Source organism: Camarhynchus parvulus, chromosome 28 (genome assembly GCF_901933205.1).
Source record: "Camarhynchus parvulus chromosome 28, STF_HiC, whole genome shotgun sequence".
NCBI lineage: Eukaryota > Metazoa > Chordata > Aves > Passeriformes > Thraupidae > Camarhynchus > Camarhynchus parvulus.
Genome location: NC_044598.1, coordinates 4,064,814 through 4,082,067, shown reverse-complemented (window position 1 = coordinate 4,082,067; position 17,254 = coordinate 4,064,814). Strand labels below are relative to the sequence as shown.

General features: G+C 54.0%; 2 protein-coding genes across 2 annotated transcripts; one reads left to right on the top strand and one right to left on the bottom strand.

The window, feature by feature from the left end:
* Window positions 1-4,487: 4,487 nt before the first annotated feature.
* Window positions 4,488-8,242, top strand: OAZ1 (ornithine decarboxylase antizyme 1). The gene is given in 6 exon segments (XM_030966490.1): window positions 4,488-4,663; window positions 6,572-6,629; window positions 6,631-6,717; window positions 6,826-6,998; window positions 7,516-7,601; window positions 7,710-8,242. Coding segments are annotated over 6 exon segments (651 nt in total). The 5' UTR covers window positions 4,488-4,547; the 3' UTR covers window positions 7,841-8,242.
* A 3,059-nt stretch (window positions 8,243-11,301) lies between these two features.
* On the bottom strand, window positions 11,302-14,834 carry PEAK3 (PEAK family member 3). Its single transcript, XM_030966966.1, has 5 exons — window positions 14,728-14,834; window positions 13,952-14,118; window positions 13,176-13,564; window positions 12,948-13,016; window positions 11,302-12,294 (listed from the first exon to the last, which is right to left on the bottom strand). The coding sequence occupies exons 1-5, from the start codon at window positions 14,832-14,834 to the stop codon at window positions 11,302-11,304; spliced, it is 1,725 nt and encodes a 574-aa protein (XP_030822826.1).
* Window positions 14,835-17,254: the final 2,420 nt, after the last annotated feature.

Here is a 17,254-nt window from a genome sequence, read left to right as displayed (position 1 = left end):
CTTCCAGACTATTTCAGAAAGTAAAACCCATAAAATCCTGACAAAGAATCACTGACTGGTGATTTTAACCGTTGTTGGAGACCCCTTTTGTGAAAAGGGGGTAAAAAGCAGAAGGAAACTAAGAAAGGAAAATCTGAGAAAATCAACACCTTGGCTTCTCTCAGCCTGAAACAATTCAACTTGAATCCTTAACAGAGATCAGTTTGTTGGCGCTTCTGTCCTTTCCTCATTAACTGCTCTGGTTATTGAGTAACTCAGGCTGTACAAGATTCTTTCCCAGGAGGTTTCAGGCAGCCCAGTTGCTGTGACCTGCTTGGGGTAAGAGCACAGAGCAACTGGGACCTGCTGGGGCTCTCTGGAGAGCTCCCTCAAGAGCTGAGAACTGACACCAGCTCCTGGCTGTGGGACTGGGAGAGTCCTTGGGAATGCAGTTGTTGGAGAGGGGAAGGCTGTGGTAGCTGGAATGAGGAGGACTTTGTGTGTTTGAGGACACCTGCACAGGATTTGGGATGAATGTGATGGATGAGATTCTCTGTTTGCAATGGTTGTAAAAATTCAGTGTAATAAAGAAATAAAGAAGGATCCAAAGCTGTTGGAGAGTGCCCAGAGGAGGGACATGGAGCTGGGGAAGGGGCTGAGGAAAAAAGAAATGCAGCAGCAAATCCCAAAGCCAAACAGGACCCAGATGTCCTGGAAATCAGCAGACATGCAGAGAAGCAGACCAAGGTGCCCAAGCTGAGCTCTTGTAAGGCAGGAGCATCCCTTGGGATGTGCACAGCAACTGTTCCAGGCATCACAGCAGATCTGGCTCATCTCAGAGCACTGCAGAAAGGGCTCTGGGGGTCCTGGTCAGTGGCAAGTTGGATCTGAGTCACTGCTGTGTCCTGGCAGCCCCAAGGGCCCCCCTGTGCTGGGGGGCACCAGGCCCAGGGAGGGATTGTCCCACTCTGCTCTGCCCTGGGGCAGCCTCACCTCCAGTGCTGGGGGCACTTTGGGCACCACAGGATCAGAAGGATCCAAAGCTGTTGGAGAGTGCCCAGAGGAGGGACACGGAGCTGGGGAAGGGGCTGAGGAGCAGCTGAGGGCACTTGGCTGGTTCAGCTGCAGCCCAGGAGACTGAGGGGAGGCTCCTCGGGGGCTGCAGCTCCTCCCCAGGGCAGGCACAGGGGCAGGGGCTGAGCTCTGCTCTGGGACAGGGACAGGAGCCCAGCAAGGGCTGGAGCTGGGCCAGGCCTTGGCATGGAGCTCAGGGCAAGGTTCTGCCCCCCGAGGCTGCTGGGCACTGCCCAGGCTCCCCAGGGAATGGTGCCAAGGCTGCCAGAGCTCCAGGAGCTCCCAGGGGTGCTCAGGGTGGGGGTGTTGGGGTGGCTGTGCAGGGACAGGAGCTGCACTGATCATCCCTGTGGGATCCAGCTCAGGATATTCTGGGATTCTGTGAATTTTTCTTGTGTGTTGAAAGCAGCTGTGCCACAGCAGAGCTGGGCTGCCCAGACTGTCAGGGTTCACTGCCCCCTGAATTAGGTAATTCCAGGGCCTGAGATGCCAAACTGGGAATGCAGTTGGAGCAACAACCCTGCTGAGAGTTACTCTGCCCCAGGAAGGGCAGTCCTGGCAAAAACCAGCTGGGGATGGCAACATCTCCAACTGCCTCAGCCATAATCCTGAAATTGTGACTCAGAGGCTTCTGTGTGAGGATTTCTGAATCAGTGTCCCTGCTAGAGTGGAAGTTGGGCTATCTCAGCAAAACTGCAGCTGGAACTAATCCCCCGTGGTGTTTAACACAAACCCAGCACAGGTTGCTTGGGCTTTTGCAGAGCTTTCCAGGCACTCAGCTGTGAAATGGAGTGATGGACCATGGAGGTGACAGCGATTCAAAGGGCAAAGCTGTTCCCAGTTCTCAGGGAAAAGGAAACAGCTGCAGCGCTGATTCCGCTCACACAGAGCATTTATAAGGAATTACAGGAGGATTACTACAGGAATAATAAATGCCATTATTGGAAATAATGAAATCTATCACCGAGTGCTGATGTGGCCCTTCCACCCCCTGACACCTCCAGCCCCCAGCAGGAAAACCTTCCTAACACAACACACAAAGCAGGAATTGCCAAATCTCCTCTGATGTGCTCCGGATATTCCGGAATTGCAGCTCTCCCATTGTTTCAGGCTGGACTCTGGGCAATGCATTAAACAGAAGAGTTTCCCCTCCATAAATCAACACCCTCGAGGCTGAGGTGAGCACAAGCTCCGTTTATGTCCTGGTCTGGGAGCTAAGGGCAGATGCCTGCAGCAGGAAAAGGACTTTCTTCTCATCCCTTTCACTTTCCAGGACTCCCAGATTATTTTTTCCTGGCTGTTGGCCAGGCCAGGCTTCTCCTCTGAGCTGCAGGAGAGCAGACACTGTTTTTTTTTTGTTTTTATTTTGACTTTTTTATTTGACACTTTGTTCCATCCTGGGTTATCCCAGCAGCTTCAGGACTGGGTGGAGATTTAGACAATGATCCCTCTGCAAAGTGGAGCTGATCAATCCATTGTGCTCAGAGCTCCTGGATGGGGATATTTGCAAGGAAATAAAAATAAGGTAGTAATAAAACCCCCTAAGAAGTGGCCAAATGCAGCTCTGGTAGCTGCAGGTAATAAAACAGGTGTGCTGTGGCCCGAGTTGATGAAGAAAAAAAGAAATGCAGCCATCTATAAGTTTTTTAATGGAAAACCATGATTTTTTAAAACCATTACAATGTCACTTTAGCAGTTTTATTTGGTTCTATAAATACCTTTTCCCACTTAACTTACAAGGCATCCCTGCCTGCAAACACCATCACTTACACCATTCTTTGGAGCTCTCTTTCCATACAGGATAAAATCCTCTGCCCAGGATGTGCCCTGGATGTGCCTCTGCCTTGGTTTTCAGGCTGAAATTACCAGAAACGGCTCAGCCAAAGATTTGATTCCCAAACCCTTGGGAATGATCACCTATTTAGCTTTTTGTGCACATTTCCTGCTTTAAAATGGATTTTGAAGGCTGACCCTCACCCCCAAGGCATGAAGCTGCTTCCATCAGTCCCATCCAGAAGAGCAGTGGGGGTGTCCTGTTTCCAAATTCCCATCCTTTCCTCTGGACTGTTCTTCTTGTGGGACTGCACAAAGACCCAACCACATCCCCAAGCCTCGGATTTCCAAGCTCCTGGCAGGAGATGGAAAGCAGAGGGCATGGCTTGGCTTTTACAGGGATGAGCCCAACTTCTGCTGTGTAAATAACCAGAATTTACACTCTTCTTTGTGAAGGCACAGAAAAAAGCCTTTTTAGCCTGAAAGGTCATCACTGTCAACCATTTCCCACCCCTAGTTCCCAGCTGATCCATTAACCAACTGTTCCCCATCCCTATTCCCCTATAAATCCACAATCCAACCATTCCCCATCCCTATTCCCCTACAAATCAACCATTTCCCACCCCTACTCCCTTATAAATCCATAAACCAACCCTTCCTCATCCCTATTTCACTATAAATCCATGAACCAACTTTTCCTCATCCCTATTTCACTATAAATCCATGAACCAACCTTTCCCCATCCCTATTCCCCTATTAATCCATAAACCATCCATTCCTTATCCCTTTTTCACTATAAACCCATAAACTCACTGTTACCTATCCCTATTCCCTTATAAATCCTTGACCTAACTATTCCCCATCCCTATTCCCTTATAAATCCATAAACCAACTATTTCCAATCCTTATTCCACCCTAAACCCACAAACCAACTACTCCCCATCCCTATTCCCCTATAAATCCACAAACCACAGCGAGGCCAAAGAGGACCAGCCCAAAGACTCCTCACAAAACCATCTCACAACTCCAGAGCCCGACTTTTCAGGGACTCACCCCACTACTTGTGGTGGGTTTATAATTAATTTTTAATTAAAACTTTCCCTCAGCACCGAGCTCCGTGCGAAGCCCTGAGGGCGCGATGCCCCCAGGGGTCCCACAGGTGATCCTGCGGCCGCCCCTCCGCTGCTTCCAGCCCCAGGGTTGCACCCTACGGTCGTGCCCGTGTTTTTCCATGACTCTTCACGTCTCTCCCTCCCTGTGCTCCCTCACACCCCGCTCCTCCCCCGGCCCCCCCGGTTACCTCAGCCGGGCGGGGCGCGGGCGCGGGACTCGAACCGGCGGCTCCGAGGGCAGTGAGGGGTTGCGGAGCGCCCGCCGGCCGATGCCCGGCCAGGCCCCGCCCCTCCCGCGGCGCGCGCAGCCAATCACGCGCCGCTACCCCCCTCCTCCCGTGCGGCACCCCCAGCCGATATCCCGCCCTCCACGCTCCGCTCAGCCAATAAACAGCGAGATAATCTAATAGACACCCAAACTGCCCAATAAAAGAAGTCTCGCCGTGCTAGGGCATGGCACGCGTTGAGGGGCGTGGTCTCTTAGGGGGCGTGACAGAGCGAGGGTATATAAGGAGGCAGTGGGGCCGCGGTGCCATTTTGTGTAGCAGCGCCTGGGGAGCGGGGGGCGGAGGCGGCGGAGGGTTTCGGGGTTCGGACCAGAGCGGCCGGATGGTGAAATCCTCCCTGCAACGGATACTCAACAGCCACTGCTTCGCTAGAGAGAAAGAGGGGAATAAAAGCACCATCATGCCCGCTGTGCTGAGCCTCAGTACCGGACAGAGCAGGTGAGGCGCCGCGGCCTCCCTCAGCCTCGCACCGCTGGGCCCTCGCTGCCTCCTTCCTCTTCCTCATCCTCGTTGTCGCCTCCCTGGTGGCCGGAGAGGGGCGGGGGACGCTGCGTGGCCAGCGGGGGAGGGGCGGCCTGGCCCCGGCCCCGCGGGGAAAGGCGGCAGGGGAGGATGGAAAAAGCACAAAAAAAAGGAGATTTTGAGGCCCCAACGCTGTCCCGGCCCTGGGAGGGACCCCCGAGTGCACCCTCGGGCTGGGGGAGGCTCCGGGCAGGGGTGGGGGGGGGGCGAGGGGAAAACAACAATTAGGCAAAGATAGTGGAGGATTGAAGGCTGTTATCCCCTTATGTAACCGTGGATACTCCGCAAAACGAATCGAGGGTAAGAGTGTTACGAGAGCTGTTGGTTAAAAACTCAACCGAAAGATTAAAACACCCCCCACAGGTGCTGTGAAGAAAGAAAATACCTGAATTAAGGTGGCTGGTGTGGAGCGGTGGATGCTCAGGACATCGATCTGCCCTTTCCACCTCGTGTGTGGACTGTGGAAAGAATTCTTTAACTGTTTTTATATTTAACTGCGAGCTAAAGATCGTTTTTTTTCTCCCTAAGAGCACGTAAACATCACTAAAATATATTTATGGTTGCAAACCTTCGTTCTGCGCCACCTTTTTGGGGCAGAAAGGTGAAATTATTGAAGATTGCCACAGCACACCTTTGGAAAAGGTTTTTAAAGGTTTATTTGTAAGGGAAATTAAAAATGTATAGCTTACAGTCATTCTCAGATAAAAATAAACAATGTTGGTATTAAAGAAAAACGTCTCTTTCAAAGAGCTTAAAATAATGGGTTGGATACTCATTTAATTAAAATAACGCATTCACTTAGCGCAGATTTTGTATTTTTAATAAAACTTCGCGGTTGTTACGCTTGCTTCATATTAAAATATAAATATAATTTACCTTCCAACACATAATATTTAACCTCTCTGCCTATTCCCAGCCTTTCTAATACGGATTATTCATCCCAAGTTTCAAGCTCATTAAAAAAAAACAACAAAAAACCCCCAAAAAACCCCAAAAAAAGAAATTAAAAAAAAAACCACCAAACCAGTCCAAACCCCGCAGCTCGGGTGCAAAATGGTGGATTATTTTGTAGCTGTTTATTCGGATTTGCAAATGGCTGCAGTGGCTGCTGCTGGCACCCGGAGACAGGACGATTGTGAAAATTCCCCCAAGGGCCTCGATTGCTGCATCTGCTGAGATGACGCAACTCAAGAGTGGAGCCTGCGGGTGAAGGATGGTGCAGAGGGAGGGGCCAGCGCTGCTCTGCCACGGGAGGAGTGAAACAGCCTTGAAAAGGATGGGGAGAAACTTAAAAATATTCCTCGCACCATCAAAAATACAATGTTTTTCTCTTCGGGTGCTGAGCGCTGTGGGATCGCTCTGAGGAGTTCAGTGGGAAGAGGTTTTGCAGAGGTTCAGGTGTGGCCTCAGCTCATACAGAAAATTCTGGAGGTGGAGATGATTCCCTGGAATTGCCTGGGAAGGTCTGGTGGGGAATATCCCAGGGAAAAAAGTGATCCCTGCCTTGCTGGGATCAGTACAAGGAGAGCAAAAACCAGCACATTCCTGCAGGAATGTTCTTCTGCTGAGCTCACATCAGGCCTGTCCTGGCACAGAAACACACCTGGCTCACTCAGCCTGAGCATTTTTCACCTCCAAGTGAGTCTTGACTCAAAATACTGCAGTGGCAGCTCCCTGGGCACTGTCCCTGGTGTGGAGCTTCCTTTGTCTTCTCACTTGCAGTGGGAGGAGTCCTTTGGCCTAGGTTTGGGGTTTTTAACACTCTTTAAATCCTGCAGGTCCCAGGGCTTTGTCCAAGCCTGTGTAACCGTGTTCCCTTTGCAGTTCCAGGGTTCCCTTCAATTGCTGTAGTAACCTGGGTCCGGGGCCTCGGTGGTGCTCCTGATGTCCCTCACCCACCCCTGAAGATCCCAGGTGGGCGAGGGAATAGTCAGAGGGATCACAATCTTTCAGCTAATTTATTTTATTCGGTGAGTACGAGGTGCAAACAGCTCGTGGTGAGCTTGATAACATTCCCTGCTTCAATCCTTCCTCTGAAAATGAGCAGGAAAATCACTCTGCTCTTGTCCCTGCTGCAGGATAATCGGCTGAATGTCACAGAAGAACTAACACCTAACAACAGGACAAGAATTCTCAATGTCCAGTCAAGGCTTACAGATGCCAAACACATCAGTTGGAGAGCAGTGCTGAACAACAACAACCTCTACATTGAAATTCCCAGTGGTGCTCTGCCTGAGGGGAGCAAGGACAGGTGGGTCAGGGAAATCTTGGCTGTGGGTTAACATCAGACCTCTGAGGGGGTTGGGACAACACTTTGCTCTTTGTAATTTTAAAGTTTAATTTTGGGTTTTGAGGCTCTTCTGTGAGCCTGGTTTCAGGGCTGCAGGAAGAATCAGTCTGGGATTTCAGGCTGGTTTAGGCACTGAGATTTCCAGGCTGTTTGAGTCTGTCACTGCAGCTCCTTCAGCTTTTTCTGTGCCACTGAGGAGTTCTGCCCTTGAGTTCTGCCTGGAACTCAGGGATCTGGTGGTGTGAGGCTCCAACCTGTGCCTCTTCCCTAGGAATTCCTGTGTGGATTGGCTCTCAGGGCCTTGAAACTCTCTCTGAAGAAGCACTTGGCTGCCAGAGCTCTGGGATTGTTCAGACGATCAGGGTGGGGTTTGTTGGGGTGCCTGTGCAGGGCCAGGGGTTTTCCTGGATGGTCCCTGTGGGTCCCTCCCATCCCAGGACATTCCCTGGGCACTGAACCCCTGGTGTTTCTCTTGCAGTTTTGCAGTTCTTCTCGAGTTTGCTGAAGAACAGCTCCGAGTTGAGCACGTGTTCATCTGTTTCCACAAGAACAGAGATGACAGAGGTGAGTGTTCCCTGCGCCTCCAGAGACACAAAATGCCTTCTGGTGGAAATTTAAGGGTTTGTTTTCAGTATCCCATGGGTGAAACCTGTCTCCTGCTTTATTTTCTAGCTGCACTGCTCCGTACTTTCAGCTTTTTGGGCTTTGAGATTGTGAGACCAGGGCATCCCCTTGTCCCCAAGAGACCAGATGCTTGCTTCATGGCCTACACGTTTGAGAGAGACTCAGCAGAAGAAGACTAGATTGCAATGTTTGCCTCTTTAGAGCTTTCTTGTTGTCTATAAAAGATGATTCTGTAGAAATTTTGTCAACATCTTATTCCAGTCTATCTTAACTCTTGTACGAAAACCTTGTGTGACCCAGCTGCTTTGGTGGTGAGATGTTGAAAATTTCAGACTCCACATCTTTCTCTGGATTTTGTGCGCATGTCGTGGTTGTGCAAAAATAAATGCTCCCTCCAAATTTAGCAGTATATTTCTTGAAGTTTAATATTGTGTTTGTGATACTGAAGTATTTGCTTTAATTCTAAATAAAAATTTATATTTTACTTTTTATTGCTGGTTTTAAGCTGTTTAAAGACTTGCACTCTTGAAGAGGTGGCTCTGGAACTGCCCCAACCATTAAAGTTGCAGGTGTGGAAAGGCTTTGCTTGTTCTTTGCTTGACTGGAACTCATGGGTGTGCTCTGACAGGGCTTGGAATAATCCAGAAATCCTGGAAAACTCTAGTTTTAGTGAGTAATTAGCAGGTGTGCTAAATAGGAGCAGTGCTTGCCTGCTCTGCCAGTGTTCTGTAGGATATTCAGGATTTGATTTGGTTGGGAAGTCTCAAGTGGAACGTGATCAGCTCAACCCATGGCTGCTTTAAACACCAAATATACAACTTAAATACCTGGAATTTTAGTGTTCTTGTAAACAGTGCAGCCTTTCCAGTGTGTGCAGGTGACTCCAGGAATTCTGGCTGCGAGCTGGGAAGGTTTGTGGCACTCCTGCAGCTCAGTGGTGTCCCTGAGGCTGGACGAGATTCTTGGGGGGGTTGAAGGGTGAGGAGGGGGCTGTGCTGGGGCTCCACAGACACCCCTTGGTGTTCAGGTGGTGGGCAGAGGGGGAGAGGGGCTCCTTGTGATGCTGGAATTAACAAACCTTGAACTGAAGTTCAATAAGTCTCCAAAGGGGCTGAGCTTTAAAGTGTGGTATTTCCATGTTTTTCAGTACTTGCAGGCTTGTTTAGAGCTGATGAATCTTTCCTCTATAAAACCTTGGGGCAGGGAATCCCTGGCATGGGTTTATTTCACCAGGCTCTGCTGGGTGTGAGTAGAAGTCTCTGAGTGCTGTGAAATGGGTGAGTGAGGCCCTAAAGTTTCCCCCACAGCCAATCCCTGGGCTCAGCAGTGCTGGGAAGCCATGGAATACACTGAAATATTCCCTGAAACTCCTTGGAGATGCAGCACAGAGTAACCTGGGGTGTGTGAGCAGTGCTGTGCTGCAAAGTGTGCTGTTTAAAATTGGCTCTTCCCAGTTCTCTCGTGGTCCTACAATTGTGCTGGTCCTGGAGGGATTTTTGGAAGGCCAGTGACAGTGGGAAACTGCCCAAAGCTGGGCTGGGAGAGGTTTGGCATGGAGCTCAGGGCAAGGTTCTGCCCCCCGAGGCTGCTGGGCACTGCCCAGGCTCCCCAGGGAATGGTGCCAAGGCTGCCAGAGCTCCAGGAGCTCCCAGGGGTGCTCAGGGTGGGGTTGTTGGGGTGTCTGTGCAGGGACAGGGGCTGCACTGATCATCCCTGAGGGTCCCTTTGCACTCAGGATATTCCAGGATTTCATGGTTGTGGCAGGACCAGGGGAGGGTGTCCTTGTTTTGCTCACCAGGCTGGCACAGGGCTGAACTTCTGCTGTGGTTATCTGGAAAAATCCCTGTTTTCCTCTGCGGTGTGGTACCTGTGCCATGTTCTGCTCTCCACAGGGACAGGAGTGTGGAATGTGCCTGGTCCTGCCTCCGTGGGATGTTTTGCTGACTTTGGATGCTCCTGGCAGAAGGGGAGGGGGTCACCCACGCTGCAAACCAGAACTGGGGGGCTGGGCAGGAGCCTCGGAAGGAGTTTGGCTTTGTCTCCCCGGGATGAGGAGCCGTGCCACGGCCTTTACTGCCCTCTGGTAGCCGCGGCAAATACTGCAGGAGACCCAGGGACAGCAGGGCTGGGCTCTCCCGGGACACCTGGAATGAGATCTGAGCCCCATTTCTGTGCCAGGCTTGGTGGGGTCCAGCCTGGGCAGGGAGAGGCTGCACTGGGGGATTTGGGTGCTGCTCCAGGTGGGAGCAAACCAACCACGGGGCTGGGACTGAGCTGCTCTCTGCAGGGTCCCAGCTCTGGTTTATTTTTGGTTTTTTGGAGCTCAGGGACTCCCTGCAGGGTCCCAGCTCTGGTTTATTTTTGGTTTTTTGGAGCTCAGGGACTCCTAGGAGGAATCCTCCCCACTCCAGCCATGCCCCAGGCTCTGGTGACAGCCTGGGGAGCCACTGCCACATCCACGGGCACAGCAGCTGTGGGGAGGTTCTGTCCCACTGTGTGCACAGCCCTGCTGCTGTCAGGTGATGGAGTCACTGAATCATGGAATTGTTTAGGTTGGAAAAGCCTCCTAAGACCACTGAGCCTGAACATTACCCCATCTGCACTAAGCCATGTCCCCAAGTGCCACATCCACACTTGGAACACTCCCAGGGATGGTGACTCCAGCACTGCCCTGGGCAGCCTGTGCTGATGCCTGATCGCTCTTTCAGCAAAGGAATTTCTCCTGATACCCAGCCTAGATGGCTGTGAGTGGATCAATAATTGCTGAGGAATAATTTAAATGATCTTCACCCTGCTGGGCCCTTGACATCTGTGTGGATTTGGGAACTGGGTCCAGGTCCCATGTGCTGCCGAGTGTTTCACAGCAAGGAGCAGATGCCACAGCCTTGCCTTGGTGCCCATGAACTCACCTGAGCTGTTCACCAGAGCCCATGGAGGCTGTTCTGGGTAATCACCACCGTCCAGGGCAGTTTGGCTTTGTGTTTCCCTCTGGATCCATCCCTGCAGTGTGTAATGCTGGCAGAGAAGCACATAAAGGACCAGTGCTTGAGAGGCTTGGCTCCAGGTTTTATTGAGGCTGTATTTTTCCCTTTAAAATGTCATTTTTATTAGTCACTGTGTCACAATTTGTCTCTGGGAAGCACAGGCTGAAGGAGCTGTGTTTCTCCTCTGCTGAGAAGGGTGAGCTGTGATGGGTGGCTTTGAGTGTAATTTAAAACAGCAAAAACCTGGTGGCTGCAATAAAGGCTCTGAGGGGGTTTTGTTCAAAGTCTGAACTCCATAAACTTTATTTGGTATTATCAGCCACTAAATTGGTGCTTGGGACTCCCATCCAGCTGCCTTTCCTCAGGTGTTCTGATAAACCAGACTTAGAGTAGCCAGCAAAAATTATTTGAGGGTATAAACCCTGTGGTTTTACACACTTCATCATCCATGGGTTTGGGTTTGTAGAGCTTTTCCAGTGAAGACCTGCTGCGATTTCTCAGGAACTGGTGGATTTCACAGAATCGTGGAATGATTTGGGCTGAAAGGACCCTCAAAATAATTTAAGTTTCAATTCCCCTGCCATGGGCAGGGACAGGTTTGGCCAGGCCCTCGTGAGCTTTGAGGAGACCTTTGGGTGGGCTCTACTGGAGGTTGTTCAGGGAGCATAGAGAACCTGGGTGACCTGGTAAAGGGTGTGTTCAGTGATCCCCTGGAAGTACTGGCAGCACAGCCACTCCTCCAGGCCGGGGCTGACCCCAGCCCCAGCTGAGTTCTCTGCAAACCTCAGGAGCAGCAGAGCCCTCTTGACTTGCAGCCAGCTCCGGAGCAGCTCCAGGCTCTTCCTGCTACTGGCAAAGAGCTCCTGGCGTGGCCCCCAGAGCAGCACCTGCAGGATGGCCCTGGCCTGCAGGATGGACACCCTCTGGTAAGGATCCCTGTGCAGCAGCAGCGAGGCCAAGCGCTTCAGTCCTGCTGAGTAGATGGACAGCAAGGGGATTTCGGGGAGCCTTTTGCTTCTGAAGTCCAAAATGTCCTCCAGGTAGATCTCCACGTGCAAGATCTGATAGATCAGCCTGCCCAAGTTCAGCTCAGCTGCTGTTGGAGGGGAGGGTGCAGCAAAAGCCTGGCTCCAGTCCAGTTCCTGGCTGCTGGAACAAGGTCTCTGCTTCTCCTGCACCTTGAAGAAGCTGCTGATGAGCAGCCGTGGAAGGGACAGTCCCAGCAGCTCCTTCTGCCTCTGGGGGGGACATGGGCACTGCACCAACAGCAGGTTCTCAGGGCACAGGTCCCCCTGGACCACGTTCTGCCCCTGGAGGTGCTCCAGCCCCATGCAGAGCTGCAGCAGCAGGAGGCAGCCCAGGCGTTCATAGTGCCCGGGGCTGCTCCTGTGCAAAGCGTGGGAGCCCTTCACAAACTCTGCCAGGGTCTGCTGGGGAACCTCGGCACAAAGGAGCACCTGCAGGACGGGCTGGGGGGCAGGACAGGCTGGCTCCTCTCTGGAAGGGCCCTGGCTCTGCGCTCCAGGGATTCCTGGGAGCACCAGCTCCCGAGGGAAGCGGTCGGTGAAGCGGCCGAGCAGGCGCTGGATGCTGCAGTGTGTGCCCAGGGAGCTCTGCACGCCCAGGCTGGAGCAGCACGGCTTGGGGACCTGCAGGGGGGACACACAGGACAGGGCCAGCTGTGCAAGGACAGAGCCTTGTCCTGGGCTGGGCCACCCTGCCAGCTCAGGGCCACCAGCCCTGCTGTGACCCACACGTGGTGCTGGGGTCCCCCTGCACTCTCTGAACCCCCCAGGAATGGAGCCAGAGCTGGGACATGAGGGTGGTGCAGCCCCCACATGGGCTGGGCTCTCATCCTCCTGGGCTGCCAGCTCTGCTCCAGCCTCTCCTCTGCACGTGCTGGCCCCTCTGGCTGAGTTGGCAGGACATGTCCCCCAGCAGGGCCATTTTTGATGTGTCCCTTGCCCTCCCAGGCTGGAGCAGCAGGGACACACAGGACCCACTGTGCACAGAGATTGCTGGTCCATTGGATGCCGTGCCCCCACATGGGCGCTCTCATGCTGCTCTCGGGCAGCTCTCTCCGCCTCTCTCTGGCTGAGTTGGCAGGACGTGTCCCCAGCGAGTCACCTGTGTCACCCTCATCATCCAGCCCCTGCCAGCACCACTGTGTCATCCAGCAATGCAGAAGTGGCTGCAGAAAGGGGAAGTGGCCCCAGTGTCATGTTCCGTGGAAAAACCAACACTCCTGGATCTCCTGGCTCCCTCTGACCACCCAGACCTCTCACCCCGATTTCCTCCTTACCTTGGCTGCCAACTGCAGCTGGCTGTGCTCGAAGGTGAAGCCCACCCTGAAGTACCAGGCGTCCCCGCTCTGGCAGCAGGGCTGGGGGTCCAGGACACCGAGGGCTGCCCAGCGCTTCCCCACCAGCTCTGCCTCCAGCAGCTGCTGCCTCTCCTCGGGCCCCAGCAGCTCCTCCTGCAGCAGAGCCGAGAGCCGGGCCAGGGAGGCCTCCTGGCACCCCAAAACCACCCCAGAGACCCCGGCTGGGCTCTCCAGGAGCTGCCCCAGCTCCCCGTCCCCGGTCCCAAATGTCAGCTCCTTCAGGCTGCCTGAGGGGGCTTTCTGGGGGCTGCTCAGGGTCAGCGGCTCCCCCAGGCTTTGGGACTTGCTCAGGGGCTTCTTGGAGGGTCTGTCCCGGGGGGGAGCCCCCTGTCCTGCGGGGATGCTGTACAGGATGCTGCCAGCCCGTGCCTCAGGGTCGTCATGGGATGCTGCCGGCGCCGGGAGGGACTCGGCTCGCTGGAGCTGCTTTTTGGGCAGGGGGGGAGGCGGCGGGTCCGGCTGGGCCCGGGGGAGGGGTCTCACAGCGCCCTCCCCTCGGCTGGACTTGCGGGGAACGAGGTGGGCACGCAGCTCTCCTGGGGAGGGAGGGACAGACGTGACAGGACAGACAGGACAGAGGAGAGGAGTGGGGTGGGGTGGGATGAGGTGGGATGGGATGCAGTGGGTGGGATGGGGATGGGATGGGGTGGGGGGGATGGGATGGGGTGAGATGGGGTGAGTGAGATGGGCTGGGATGGGGTGGAATGGGGTGAGTGGGATGGGATGGGGTGAGTGGGATGGGATGGGGTGGGAGTACAGCACGTTGTTCTTTGCCCCCTGCATATTTCCAGCCCCAAAGCCACACCCAGCACCGGCCAGAGGGGTGACACGGGATGTGGGGGGAGAGGACAGGGCCAGCAGTGCCGCTGCCCGAGGTGACACCCGGGCAGGCAGGGGCACGGTGGGGTCAGGAGGTCACTCACCCACGTTGCTGTAGATGCGGGCTGAGCTGGGGCAGCGAGGGGGGCACCCCCCCGGCGTGTCCGGCATGGGGGTGGCGGGTCCGGGACCAGCCGGGTCCGGGCTGGCGGAGCTGGCCCTGCACGGGGCCGCGACAGCGTCACCCCCGGGCTCCCGCTGCCCCCGGGGCCTGCTCGGGGGAGGAACACGCAGAAAAGGGGAAGCAGCGGCCTGGGAAGCCTTGGCGGGGCGGTTTTGGGGAGAAACACGGGGAGTTTGGTGGCCCAGTGACTCCAGCTGCTGCACTGGGAAATCCTGGGTGGGGGGAGATGCCTCAGGGGCTCCACACACGTGGGACACACCCAGCTGTGCCCAGGGCCCGATGTGGCACCGGTTGTCCCTGCTGGGTGACACCAGGGAGGCCACAGCGCTGGCAGAGGTGGGGACAAGAGCAGGAAAGGCCTTTGAGACCCCCAGCCAAGCTTGGGGGGCAGGACAGGGGTCTGGGCATGGGGAAGGGGCAGAGGGAGCCCGAAGGAGCAGGGCACTGGGATGGAGCCGCTGGTTTCACTTCCCTGTCCTGGCGCTGGGCTCCGACTGCTGCCACCAGCGATACTGAAACCACGGTGGCTTTGTCTAAACCTCTCAGTTCTGCTGGAATCTCCAAAGTTCAGCTCTGGCTGAACAACCCCAGATGGTGCCCCCAACTCCCCAGTGCCCGCCAGACCCCACAAAACACTGGCTTGGGGCAGCAGCCGTGCTGAGAGCAGCTCCTTCCCCTTTGCAGACCACTCGGTACCTGTGAGGTGTCCCTGGGGGCAGGGAGGTCCCGCGGGGCTCCAGCTGCACATCCCGGAGCCGCAGCAGCTCCCGCTGCCCATCCCAGCCCCTCCTGGTGCTGCCCATGGCGCTCGGGGCTCGCCTTGTGCTGCGCCCCGGCCGGGCAGGATGTGCTTTCAAAACCTGCTCTGGGCTCGGCTCAAGGAAGCTGGGCTTAGCTCAGCTGAGCTTGGCTCAGCTGGGTTTGGTTCAGCCTGGCTTGGCTCAGCTGGGCTTGGCTCAGCCGGGTTTGGTTCAGCCTGGCTTGGCTCAGCTGGGCTTGGCTCAGCCGGGTTTGGTTCAGCCAGGTTTGGCCTCGCTCCCCCGCAGCCCCCTGGCACTGCCCCGGTGTCACAGACGTCTTTTATGAAAAATCCTTTCCTTAGGATTTTTCCTCCTGAGAAGCTGAGAGGCCTCAGGAACAAAATGCAAACAATGATTATCTGCTGCTGTGGAATGCAACAGGTGCATCTGTGATTGGTCTCATGTGGTTGTTTCTAATTAATGGCCAATCACAGTCAGCTGGCTCCGACTCTGTCCCAGACAAGCCTTTGCTATTCCTTCCTTCTTATTCTATTCTTAGCTAGCCTTCTGCTGAAATCCTTTCTTCTATTCTTTTAGTATAGTGTTAATGTAATATATATCATAAAATAATAAATCAAGCCTTCTGAAACATGGAGTCAGATCCTCGTCTCTTCCCTCATCCTCAGACCCCTGTGAACAGGGTCACACCCCAGCCATGGTCACTGTGTCACCGTCGGTGCCACCTGTGGGTTTGTGTCCCTCCAGCTGCTCCTCAGTCCTGGATGGCTCCAGGAATGGCTTTAAGGGTGGCAGCTCCTCTGAGGAGGGGATTGACCCCCCCAAACCCCCTCAAGTTACATAATTAATTCCCCCTACATAATTAAAACCCCTTTCCTCTGGGTTATTAATCTGGGGGGGGGGGTTGGCAAGGAGGAATATTTTCATTTTTTTCCATGGACCAAGGTTGTGGGTTCAGTTCCTGTCAGATTTGGAGCTGATGATCCCTGAGGTTCTCTTCCAACTCAGAATATTTTTTGATCTGTGATCTGTCTTTTTGCTGGGATTTCCTGCAGCCATTGCACGAGAAGAGCCCAGTCACTGGAAATAAACCTTTTTTTGTCTTCAGAGATGCTCAAAGTGCGCAAAGTGACCCAACTCAGCTGGAAAAAAATCCTCCCATTTGTGTCAATCCCCTCTAGGAAGAAGTCACTTTTAAAACACTCTAAAGCCCAAATATTTCAATATTTCCTCCCTCCTATTCACTCTTTGAGGCACCAGTGGGTGCTGTGGGAAGGGAGCTGCAGGGATTTCTCCTGGGGGCAGCGGGGTTGGGATGAGCAGCCTTTGGGAAATGTGGATTTCCATGAGGAAAACAGAAAATTTCACTGCTTGAGCCCAAGAACAGCAGGACCCTGGGGCCAGGCACCTCTGCAGAATTTTGGGGGGCTGGGGTGGGACTGGGGGGTGCTGGGAGCCTGCAGCCACCCCATGAGGAGCCCACAGCTCCCTCGCCCTGAATTTATTTCCGTATTTCCCAGGGTTGTGGCTGTTGGCTGGGGCTGTTTCTGGGTGCTGAGGCCGTGTGTGAGAGCTGATAAAAAACTCAGTGGGGCTGAGTCATGCTTGGATCCAGCTCAGGGAGGAGGTGCAGGGCTCTGGGAGGGGACAATCTGCACCATGCACCCCATATTGCACCAGCAACCCAGACTGGCTTGGGTTGGAAAGGACCCCAAAGCCCACCCAGTGCCACCCCTGCCATGGCAGGGACACCTCCCACTGTCCCAGGCTGCTCCAAGCCCTGTCCAGCCTGGCCTTGGGCACTGCCAGGGATCCAGGGCCTGCCCACCCTCACAGTGTTAGAAGCATCACTGTTTTTCCCTAATGAATAAAATTACCTTTAAAAAGTACCAAAAAATGGTAGGAATAAAATGCCAGAATTCCTGCCATCCTGTGACCCTGCCAAGCTGGAGAGAGGTGGCCAGGGAAAGAGGGGCAGCCAGGAACTGCCTTTTAGCTGTGAAATTCCTCATTTGTCTTATTCCAACCAAGGAGAAAACACCAAGTTTAAAAGCCACCCAAGCCCTTAACAAGGAGAGTCATTTCCTGTTGCCAGCCTCTGCAGGACTGGGCAAAATTCTGATTTAGTGGAGCACCCATGAATCCCTTGGTGGGTTCTGCTGCCTGTTCCAGGTGGGTAAATCAGCTGCAGGACACGGCCCTGATGGCACTGATGGCACTGATGGCACTGATGGCACTGACAGCATTTGCAGACTCTGGTCCAGGAGCTGCTGAACCCTTTCCCCCCTGGATTTGGGGACTGCTGCAGGGAAGCTTAACTTAGCTCCGGCCTTTCTGCTTTGTAAGGAAATTGATTTCTCTTCCCAGTGGGAGATAGGATCTTTAATCCCAGCTGCTAGAAAATGGCATTTTTCTAATTGTCTTTATTTTTTTTTCTGGGTTTTTTTTGCCATGACATCATTCAG

What these genes read in the sequence shown, in the direction of transcription:
- PEAK3 (XM_030966966.1), bottom strand. Translation starts at nt 14,834, where the DNA reads ATGGGCAGCACCAGGAGGGGCTGGGATGGGCAGCGGGAGCTGCTGCGG. An exon ending in CCCCCAGGGACACCTCACAG is followed by an intron (nt 14,119 to 14,727) that starts GTACCGAGTGGT and finishes TCCCCCGAGCAG; the next exon opens with GCCCCGGGGGCAGCGGGAGC. An exon ending in CCGCATCTACAGCAACGTGG is followed by an intron (nt 13,565 to 13,951) that starts GTGAGTGACCTC and finishes CTCCCTCCCCAG; the next exon opens with GAGAGCTGCGTGCCCACCTC.